The sequence below is a fragment of the Uloborus diversus genome, chromosome 2 (assembly GCF_026930045.1).
Source record: "Uloborus diversus isolate 005 chromosome 2, Udiv.v.3.1, whole genome shotgun sequence".
NCBI lineage: Eukaryota > Metazoa > Arthropoda > Arachnida > Araneae > Uloboridae > Uloborus > Uloborus diversus.
This window is the reverse complement of record NC_072732.1, coordinates 153578898-153591025: the sequence shown is the minus strand read 5'-3', so window position 1 is coordinate 153591025 and position 12128 is coordinate 153578898. Positions and strand designations below refer to the sequence as shown.

The 12128-nt window shown below is 33.7% G+C and overlaps 1 protein-coding gene across 1 annotated transcript in view; it reads left to right on the top strand.

Annotated features, from left to right (window-relative positions):
• Window positions 1-12128, top strand: part of LOC129217434 (uncharacterized) — a 93706-nt gene that overhangs the window by 59197 nt on the left and 22381 nt on the right. Inside the window, exons 2-4 of the mRNA XM_054851731.1 lie at window positions 5730-5910; window positions 7910-7986; window positions 9865-9963. Of these exons, the coding sequence (XP_054707706.1) occupies window positions 5730-5910; window positions 7910-7986; window positions 9865-9963 (357 nt within the window). The remainder of the gene's footprint in view (window positions 1-5729; window positions 5911-7909; window positions 7987-9864; window positions 9964-12128) is intronic.

Below are 12128 nucleotides of genomic sequence, written 5' to 3'. Positions count from 1 at the left end.
AGTAGATAAACTTTGCAATTATTCTTCCACAAAGGTTTATTGTCATTAGTTACGTTGAGTTACTTTTTGTTAAAAACGTAGCATTTGGCAACGGCTGTGTAACTCAAAAAGTTTTAAAAAACATCTGCTTTTGAAAGACATTAGTCTGTATTTTCCTACAGGGCACCTGCGAGTAATTTTTCAACACATTAACGATCATCTAATTCTTAACAAATTCTTGTCCTACGTGATCCCAAGTTTTACGGAGTTCTGTCTGTGGACCTGCAGTGCAGTTTTCCCCGAAAGTCTGGTGGAAGAAAAAAAGAGCCCCGACCCCAGGTGCTTCACCTGTGTCTGAGCATCTGGATATAACAAAGGCTTAGAAAAGACAATTTGCTACACTGGAGGCTTGCAGATGGATTTTTACAAGTACTTTCAAGGATTTTTACAAGTACTTCAAAAATCCATCTGTAACTGTAAGAAGAAAATTTATTTATTGGATGAGTAGATTTTTAAAAAAAATAAAGAAGGGGAATAATAGAGAAACTGATAAAATGCAGGATGGTTTCTAACTATAGCCGTAGTTCCATCTGTAGTTTCAAAATGAATCAATGTTTCTTCAACGTTCAATCATCTTCAACATTCAATCGTTCTTCAACGTTTCTTCAATGTTCCCAACTTTCAAGCAATTCAAATTTAATTTAATTCGTTTATTTGACTTAAAATTTGAGGGAGACCGATTTCAAGAAAAACAGTTCAATATAGTATATTTTCGGCTTGATCCTAATTTATTGTGTTAGCTTAGTTAGTAATAGATATTAATACTTGATTGGTTTTACTTGAATTTGATATTAAAAATTATTGGAGTTACAACTAACTTGCTCCATTATCCATGTCATTAATGTCCAAAAGCAACGGCGGAGTATATGTTTATTTTGCTTTTACGTTCAGTTTTTTTTTTTTTTTTTTTGAAACAAATTCATAAAGAGGACGAATTAAAAAAACGAAAAACAATTTAGTTAACATTTGTTACATACAAGACACCATAATTTGTGTTGTAAACAAGGGGGTGGGAGGGGGAGGGTTGATGCTTCTAATCATGTGATACTCGTATTTTATTTCATACCATTGCAATATTAGATTAATAAATCTTTTGTCGGCAGGAAAAAGAACAAAAATGTTTTTATTGCTTCGACTCGTTTGTCCCCATCGAACGATAAAAATTTTGACTATTTTACCCCCTCCCTCTCCTTCGCCTCATTACACACACATGTGTAGATTTTGATTATCGAAAAGCACTGAAGCTAAAATTAGTTCATATGGTTTATAAACCATATGAACAAAACATCAATAAATAAACAAAACACATCAGAATGCCAATATCATTATCAGAATAGAAAGTTATTGAATTTGGAGTATATTTTCAAAAGAGGAAAAGAGGGCGTCTTGAAAAAAAAAAGATAAAAAGAAAAAAATTAGAAAGAATTCATGGAAATGAAGACCGTAATTCCTATCGTTTTACTCTCACAGCAACACCCCACCTGTAAAAAGAAAATACGCCCATTCATGCTTAGGTTCAACTTGCTTCACCAACCTTCCAACAATGAGACGACCTTTAACTTTTTTTCCCCTCGCTTATACCTCTAGTTAACCAGCAGCGAATCGAACTTGAAAATATAAAAGAAAAATCGCTATCAGGTTGAGAAGTGATGCACCAGCCCGTATTAGAAACACCATTTCCGCTCCCAGGAGGGGATCCCTATTGGGCAGGAAGCATCATCACTTCGTTACTATAGTTACGGCAAGTGGAGTTGAGAGGTCGTTTACTAGAGCATCGCGATGAATTATTGTGCCTTCTTTCTCACACAGCTCGGATTTTTAGCACTTGCTAATGGTTTCCGATGAAGTTTGCGGGACTGCGTTTCTCACACATCAGCTGGAGGTCCTAGTTTCTGTTTGTAATTATTTAGTGTGTTTGCTCAGGGCCGCTGGCCGCACATCCGTCGCCGTTAATGCGATCTATTGTTCTGAGGTTGTTTTATTGCTTATGCCGAGCGTGATCGCGGATTCTAAAAATTCTTGGCTTACGTGTCTCGGCGAGGGTAAATAACCGATGGAAACACGCCGGAAGTGGGACACTATCAAACTTGATTCCATGTTTTATTGAGCAGCATTGATGATCGTTTTATTAATACGCTTTCGGAAAATTCTGGGAAGATGTTCCACAAATATTCAGTGGGAAGACTTAAATTGAAGTCGTACTATGAAGCTATGCGCACCCCTTGAAGAACGATACCCCTCAGCAAGAGATCCAGATCCTCTGAAACATACCCTTAAAAATCAGGGTTGCCCTTAACTCAAATATTGGGAGGGGGGGGGGGCTGCTGAGAGCCAATAAGGGCTCTTTGTCATTTTGATCGCTCCCCCTCCCACTATAAAACTATACTACTCCGATGGACACTCCCCAGGGGCCGGGCCCCTAGTTTCTGACCAGGCTGACATGGCCTCTCGTCGGCCCCCATGGTCAGTGCCATGACCGCTCTCCTGCGGAAACTATTGATTCAGTTGGATTTGCAGGATCAAAGACTTCTGGATTGGGTTAAGAAATATCCTGACGAAAACCTATTTACCTAAAGCTCTTAAAACTTTTTAAGTCAAGAGTTTGTTTTAAAGTGAAATTTTAAGGAGTTTGAAGGAACCAATTGAAAAACAAGAGCAGTAATCGGTGATGTTTGAAAAAAGCTTAAAGAGGATTTTCATGTAGCAATAGCTAAAAATTTAAAATAACGAACATCCATGTGAGTATGTTTTATGAATATACATCAAAAGATTTAAGTATAAAAATACAGAGTTTAAAATTTTTGGAGAGTCTCTCGAAATTTTCCAAATTTGCTTAATGCCGACAAAGGACCATTGTTTCTGAAACTGTAATTTCGGAAAATTTCCCTCGATTATCTAACACCACCGAAGTTGGCCTAAACTTGACTGCAATAACATAATTCGATTGGGAACTCAAAAAATCCTCTTTCTCTTAATTTTACCAAAAACTGTTTGCTTCAGTTTTGAACATTCTAGGGCGGGGGGCTTTGAACTCTTCGCCGCATCAAGAACCTCTTCTCCTGACTAAAACTGCTTATTTAAAATTCAATTATGAAAAATTTCGGGGCAGAGGTCCGTTGTGCTTTTTTAAAGATACTTTACGTTGTTGAAAGTAATTCAATGAAAACAGTAATGCTACTGCTCCATCCGTAGCCGACCTTATGGACTTTTCGTTCGTAGATGAAGATGAACAAGAACCAGAAGCACAGCCAGTCAATCAGTCAACATTGATTGAAAAGCTTACAAATAATGAGATACTATTTTCTTTCTCATAAAGATCAGGAAAAAACTTGCAACGAATTTCAATCCTGAGAGATGCTGCATTTACTTTGAACCCAATAACTAAAAAACAATCCACTATTTCAGACTATTTCCAACCTAAAGGCCCGTAGCCGCTAGTAAACGTGTTTAAATTATCTGAAATGGTATGCAAAGTAGTTTTCTTCGTAAAATACGGAAAAATGTAAATTACGGGACATACATAGACAGCAAAAATCAAATAGAAAAATGAAGTAGAGGTAGTAAAGATAACTTTTTAAAAGGTATAATATCTATATTTTACGAAAAAAACTTTTGATACTTTATTTTACTATATTTTACGAAGAAAACTTTTTCGTAAAATTAATATATTATGCCTTTTAAAAAAGTCATTTTTACAACCTCTACTTTCTTTTTCTATTTGTTTTTTGCATCCTATGTATATTTTCCATGTAACTTACTTTTTCCTATATTTTAAGTTTTTGTCATCCAGTCCTTTGAAAAACAAAAAATCGGGTTTCGCTTTATATTTCATTGCGATTGATGATTGAAAGGAATTAGTATTTTTTAATAAACTACTATTCTTTATAGAAATTTGAAACATAGACATTATCATGACCCTTCCTGGTATTTTTATTTCCCTGTTCCAGAAGAGTAGCCAAGAATAGACCCAGCAGCACATACAGGTAATGAACAAACTTGTGAACGCATGCCATTCGAAACAGGAAAATGGTGGAAACAAACAAACGCGATGGAAAAAAAAGCGCCGGAAAAAGGGTCGCAGGTCCCCGGGGACCCCCCATCCTCTCAAAAGGAGCAAAAGGGGGCAGCAGAGAGAGAGAGAAAAAAAATTCGCCTGCGCCACATCCGCCCCGCAGGATCCCACGGGAATTGCCGAATCTTTTGCAATGTTGTAATTTCGGGAGATCAGTGGTAGGATGTGATGCGTTTGAGAGGAGGGCGTGCCGAAGGATTTAGAAGGTCGCTAACGAGTGGGGGTGATATTAGGTGAGCAGGGATGTTTGTATTAGGAAGCAGGTAGAAGTAGATTTCAAGAATGAATATGGAGCAGTTGTTCCGAAAGATTTTGGCGAGGGCGGGGAAAAAGAACTAAAATTATAGCAATTTCAAATGATTTTTTTTAGTTCTTCTTATGATTTTAGGCGCAGTTGCTCTATAATATTTAAGAATTTATAATTCTAAATTAATTTTATATTGTTAACAATTTTATAAAATCAATTTTATGACACTTACAATTCTAAAAAAAAACCAATTAATAGATTTTGATTTTTTTTTTATGTTTATTTTAGTTATAAATAAAATAATAATTTTATTTACAATTACAGAAAAATGTGGGGATAGAGGACACTATTTATTGAATATAAAAAAATCTGGAAATAATTATAAAGTATTGGTAATAATTGTCATTGAAACTAATTGGCATTGTGATTTGTAAGATTTTTTTGGATTCTAGTTACAATATTTTTGATATCAATTCGATAAGGTTTCCATTGATTTGCTGAGTCTTAGCTATTAATTTGTTTCTAATTTTGAATGTATCATAAGCCGTCATAGCATTATTTTGTGACGAAGGAAAAAAAATCCTCTAATTGATGGATTATTTTTACTTATCTTTTGAATTTTTCGGCATGCTCAAAACAGTTTCTGAAGGGTCAAATTTGGCACGCTTGCTGCTCGCAGACCCAGCTTAAGCATGGGCACGGGCCTAAGGCACCGAAAATTGGGGAACAATTAATCGGAGCCAAAGTCATAAAAAAAATCCTGTAGTTTGATTGTACTTCAATAAGATGTAAACATTAAATCTAGCAAAAAAAAAAAAAAAAAAAAGTCCTTAAAATTTTAATCTCCTTTAAAATTCTCAAAGCCATAAAAGCTGAACTCTATATTTGCGCTGTGTATTGTTGAATTGAAAAGTTACATGACGGATAATTTTGATGTTTGCAACTTATTACACACAGGTACAATTCGTTCATTTTGCTTTTCTTTAGTACACAGAGAAAATGAATTCGATCGATGGTATTTATTTTGTTATATTATTCACAATTCGTACAAGACAAAGATTTCCTTTATTATATTTTTAAAAATGAGAATAATAGCATCATGTGTTATCCAATGTATTTCGTTTTACAATTTTTTTCTTTCTTTCATTGCTCATTCGTCAATATCTATTTGCTGATCCAATATTTATAGTAACATCTATTGTATTTGAGATGTCATTTTTATGCTTCTGCGAAATGGCATAGTCGTTATACAGGCATGTAGAAGGCAGCCATAAGCAATATGTAAATCATTCTGTTATGACCCCCTAGTCATTGTACTTTTGCTTCGCCTGTAATTTTGTCGAATTAATCTGTATCCTGTTTCTGTTACAGTTTCTTCGATATGTTATTTCCCTATCGAATTCCAAGGCACGTTCCTAACGCAAACACAAGCCAGCGCAGCATTCGGGGGCCACACCGTATCCTACAGCGAAATCACGGTCGAAGTTGACTCCATACCTCCCTGGGGGCGGTGTCATAGGAGGCGGGGCAACAATGTCATTCTCAAAGATACGTAAGTACCCACTTATTTATTATTAATATTATCTGCTTGACATTCCCGATAAAAAAAAATCTGAAAGGAAAAAGAAAAATAGGAGTCATGTGAAAATATTTATCGTCTGCTCAGAAAAGAGGGAGAGTGAGAAGGAAATAAGAGAAAAGAATTAATGCAATGCTAAAGGATTAATCATTTGAAAAAAATAATTAATTAATTCTGAAAAACTCAAGAAGTAATAGATCACTTGACTCGCGATCTAAAAGCGGCAATATGACATTGCTGTACCTACTGTCCGTTCACCACCTAATTCAATAGATCACGCGACTTACTATCAACCAATCACAGAAACACCGGCCACTTCGAAGTGAAATAAATCAAAATGCAATCTTGAATGCTCGAAAAGCATTGAAGTCTGTGTTTGTTAAAATAAAAACGTATATTCTTCCTGACGCAGTAATCAGAGCTGGTTGTTAAGTTCAAGTGGGTTTCCAAGTCTTTTTACCACATTTCACTGAGTAATCTGCATGCCGATTTGCAATGCAAAGCCTCTTTGAGTAAATTCTAAGAGAAATTCTAAGCAAGGGTTTCTTACCCGCGTTTGCGATTTGAGTAAGAGAAAACCAGTGAAACTTTTAGGAAAGAATTCTTTGAGGCTTAGATCATATGTTTCTGCGTTCAGAATTCAATTAGCGTGGAAACTATGAAAACATTTCTTTTCCTTAGAAAGACAACTAAAGTGGAACTGGCTTTTATCACACTTAAAGCTCATGTTGCAATTCGGATCGGATTTTATTCAGTTTTTTAAGCAAAATCAAATGCAAATCTAAGCTGCAAAATTTGCAATAAATTGGAGTGAAGGGTTAAACGTACCAAAATTTAAATATTACACCGGAGTGATGATTTGGAATTTGTCTTAAAATATTACTTCAGAGTCGATTTACCTATTGTAAGGTTAAACAATGTTTAATTGTTTGCCGTATCAAAAGCTATACACAAAGCACATCCGCGCAGCATTTGTGCTTTAGAACAGCGGACTCAAAATGAAAAGAAACAAATAAATAAAAGCAAAACCAAGCTTTGACTTTAATCTTCAAACCCTAATTCGTCTTCATTTTGTTTTTATTCTGATTTTCCGCTCCCACCCTCCTTTACTGAAACGCTAGCTTGGGCGTAGACATTCCATTCCTTTATTTCCATTTCTTCACTTTTAATTGCATTCTTGGTGAAATGTTCTTGGTAAATTGAATTTTATCCCTCTCCAGAACAAATACCTATGTTTGAAAGAGGATAATAAAATAAATATTTGATAATTGCTGAACGAAATTATAGGTCTGCGTTTGAAAAATACGTAAAAGCTGACTTGGAGGCTTTGAAGTTCTTTTATTCATTCCGATGGCATTCCTTTCCACTCTAATATTTGCAATTCATTTGCAAGAATTTATCTGAAGTAAATGTCAAATTAATTTGCTTTTTTTTTTCTTTCCTTCTCCCTCCCCCCTTTCTTTTTTTATCATTTACCCTTCTAGTAAAGTTTGAAGCAATTACTCATTCGCGAAATATTTCTCTATCTCAGAATTTCATTTTTTTTTTTTTTTTCAAGCTAGAAATAACGTACTACTTCAGTTTCTGAAACAGAAAATAAAAAAATAATTTTTATAATAATAATAATAGAAACATACTTTTATTCTTGTGCAACATCCTGCTTGCTGAAAATTTAATCTTCAAAAGCGGGGGAAAAAAATTAATAATATTTTTCCGTCAATTTATTTTAAAGAAGTTTTTAAATTATCATTGTCATCATCACCATTATTATTATTTTAATTAATGTGAAGCAGTATCGCAATTCAAACAATTCAAAAAGTTTATTTCAATTGTAAAAAGCAAAAAGAAAGGGGGGGATGCAAAAATTATTCTTATTGCAAATGAATTTACTTTTTCTTTATCATGAAAAGCATTACTGCAAGTGTGTTGTATTGCATTAAACACATTTTTTAATTTGGATTTTTGTTTCTAGAACTGGAGGAGAAGACTGTATAAGGTGCTTTCATATCACGCTAAAATCGCTCAATGTCATACAAATTCACACAGAAGGTAAGTACATTATTACTCTCATTCTCACTCTGTTATACCTTCTAAAAGTATAACTGATTTACACAATACTCAAACATTCAATTGTATTTTGTCCATACTGTTCCATATTTGGGATTCTGCAATTTCTTTAATAAAACAAAGAGATTTTTTTTTACATTTTTACTTCCTTTTACAAAAAAGGAAGTATTGTATTCGCGAAAAAATTTTCACTCAAAAATCGACCTTAATTTACATTTTGCTCACCCCCGAATGAATGTGGAGTTTTTTCTTCGACTCGACCACACGTGGATAAGTGCCTAAGAACGTATAGACACGCGAAATATCTATTTTGACGATTCCCGAGTTAGATACAACGAGTTTTTTCGTGACGTCTGTATGTACGTATGTGTGTATTTGCGTATGTGCGTATGTACGTATGTGCGGATGAGCGTATGTGCGTATGTATGTCGCATAACTCAGGAACGGTATGTCCTAGAGAGTTGAACTTTGGTACGTAGACTCCTAGTGGGGTCTAGTTATGCACCTCCCCTTTTGGTTGCATTCGGGTGTTTTTAAGGAGGTCTTTTACCCCTTTTTGGAGGGAAATCATTGTTAATTTCGATGTAAACTCAAGTGGTGTTACAATTTGGCGTACACTTGGCGATATATCGCCAGTCTTTTGGTCACCAAGTTTTGTCGCCAACTTGGCGACAAATTTGGCGATTTTCTTTTTTTTTATTTGGTTTCAATTTTGCCACTGGTGGAGATATTTAGAGAGTAAACTATTGAATCACATTAAAATTACCAATAATGGGAAAATGACATTAAAATTGGAGTAAAAGGAAGTCATGTGAGGCACACATCAGCTCGTTTTTATCGTTTTTCAAACCTTCAACACCTTTTCTTTAGCAATTAGTGGCTATGATACTGAAGGCTTGTAATGACATTTTGCAAATGTAAGCATTGTCTTGCTAATATTTGCATGTAAACAAGATTTCAATGAAAACAAGCATTGTAATTAAAATTTTAAGGATTTTACTTGAGCACTTTATTACGTTTCAATGCAAGATAAAAGTTTGTTACATATCAATGAGATACTGTCTTATTTCAAAGGTTCAGCATCCTCAACTGTTTTAATGTGGTAAAATAGCTCCTTTTTCTGTGCAATTCCTTCTATAATATCAGTACAAGACTAATATTTCCTATTTTTTACAGTAATAAACAGCTAGTGCGTAAAACATTTTAAAATGAAAAACCCCAATGTTGTTCTTAAGTAACTTCGTTTTTTTTTTTCTCTCAAACAAATCGCGATTAGAGGTAATTATTGGAGCGTATTATTTAGTTCAAAAGTTAAAAAGCCTTTTTTTTTTCTTTTTCATGAATAGTCTGAGTTTGTATGGTAATTTTTATAACCAGCAACCTGAATAATTTGACGAAAAAAGTCGTTAATTAACAATGCTAACATTAATTTAAAATTTATATAGGGTAATTACTCCAATTTGGAACGCCACAAACTTTCATTTTCTTCGGATTTGAATGAAATTGATGCTTTTAATGTATTTCAACTTTTTTTTATTTCATTCAGCCTCTACACAATTTTGATTTTTTGGTATTTCTATTGGAAAATTTTATACGTTTTGGTGATAAAAACATTTCCATAAAAATACCAAATTTGCTTCAAAATTTACATAGGATCATAACTCTATTCTGAGAAGACAAAAATCATGTGATCTGTCCAAGTTTTAACGAATAGACTGTTCTATGCGTACCAAAATTCTTTTCATTTAGCAACAGTAAAACTTCAATTCTTTTCGTTTATAGTAACAAGAACGAAAAACATCGTTTTGTTTTTCGTGTAAAGTAATATTACTGAGTAAACAATTTTTTCCTTGAACACAGGTCTCGCCAGGTGTTACACCAACGAGGAAGCGGCAAGAGCGACCTGCCCTGATGAGAGAGCCGTTCTTGAAAGGCGGTTTAAGGAAATATTACTTTTCCGTAAGTATTTTCCCGCTATTAGCAACAAGTTTTGTATCATCAATAAGAAAAGCATTGAACTCTTAAAAGCTAATTAGGAATGAAGTGTGTCATTAATTTTTAATCTTTAGATATTTTTCAAATACATAAATTTGTATGTTTTGGAAATATATGTCAGTGAATTGCTGAGTTTTAGCGCTTCAGAATGAAGTATTACAAGATTTTGAAGTTAATGATAAATAAGAATTTTGTATTTATTTTCGGAGGGGAAGGAAGGAAAATTTGCATTATTTGAAGGAAAATTCGCATCGTTTTATTTAAAAAAAATTTAACACTTGTAACGTTAGGAACAACTGGTAGCGCGTGTTATAGTAAAAAAAAGACTCAATCAGAAGTATACAGTGAAACCTGCGTATAACAATACTGTCTATAACAATAAACCTGTCTATAACGATATTTTTCTTGGTCCCGGAAAAATGTCAGCATGAATAATCAAGCTGTCTATAACAATAACTTGTCTATAACTTTTTTTTAGATCCCAACAGTATCGTTGTAGACAGGTTTCACTGTATTAGCTTTTGTAATAAACAATTAATGCTGCATTGATGGTTCCTCTTGAAGCAACGAATCTATTTCCGTTTCTCTTAAGAACGAAAAGAACATAGTGTGGCCATGCTAACTTGATGCTTGATCTTAGACGAGCTCATTTATGTTTGGGTTGAAAGAGAAGAAACTCTTAGGTTGACATTGTGCCAACACTCGTTATCGCAACTCAAACCGGCTTTTGTTACCCCTATTTTGACAAATAGAATCGCTTAAGCCTCGGCGGATTGGAAGTCAACTTATCAGAGTCTGGCTACAAAATTGATGCTATTTGTCTGTACTTTCAGCTGTGAACAAGCATCGATCAATATTGGATTATATCATTTTATGTCTACTGCAAAGAATCATACATCTATACTGCATTCACTTTAAAGATAGCCTACACGCCAAAGAATGCGCCATTTGGCAGCGTAAATTAAATGTTTGGCTTGCACAAGTACCAATTGGTTCCAAGCAGACGGCGAATGCAAATACTATTGGCTCATTTTTTAATTCCATACAAGTAGTCCCATCGTGGAAAACTTTCTGGAAAATTGTTTGTTACTTTTAGTCTATCCTTTCTGCGAACGCAGTATATCAGGGCTATTTAAATCAAAAACCTTTTCTAAGTATGGTTTAAGAAAAAATTGGTTTGATTTTTCCTGTTACTATGAGTCATCGCCAGGATTATTTCATTCATCAACCAATAAACTAAAGAGTATTAATAATAATATATCATACTGAACCACATCTCCAGACTTAAGCTTTGTATTTTCAGCTTATTGATAAAGGAATTTAAACAATTGCTCACATCTTTATACAGTTTATTTAAGAATTTACACCTTACTATTTTGCATATTAAATATGCCTCGGGTATCAGTTAAGCTGAATGTTTTACTCATATTACGTTTTTAATTTTACTTAGCATATTTTCTTTCGGTTTTATAAATTCATTTTTTATTAGCGCATTTGAAGTTTCTCTATCAAGGTTTCATCGAATATTTCAATAGGTTGTGCTGCTCCTGGTATAATTTAATGTTTATATTTTTAATTTAATCAAAATGGCATAGATCCCTAGAATTAAACTGCTTAAGACAGTTTATAATAGAAAAATAAAGAACAAATAAAAACGAACAATTAGTAATGCACTCGGGTGCTAATTACATCAGCTAAAATCAGCGGAAAAACGCAGAGAGAAGAATGAAAAAATAAAGAAATAAATAATGCAAAGAGCATATTCGCGGAAGACAGTCATAGAATGGTTATGGTGGCACATATTAAATTAGGTTATCCATTTAAATTAATATCAAAACTTATTGGAATGCTCAAATGAGAGTTCCATGTCTCACCATTTACCATGTATCACTTTCCTCTTTGTAATGACGCTAACTAAATGTCCCTAAACTTAATAAAAAGAGCATGAATCTAAACAATTTGTAAAACTGATTTTTATGATTAGTTTTGCAATCGGGATTTTCTTTGTTCTGGCAAAACATTTTTTTTTTTCGTTATTCAAGGATTTCGATAAACAAATCCAATAATGACGATGTATTTGAATTCATAAGAACTGAGAAACATTTCCTGATCGTTCTTAAATCGATGTT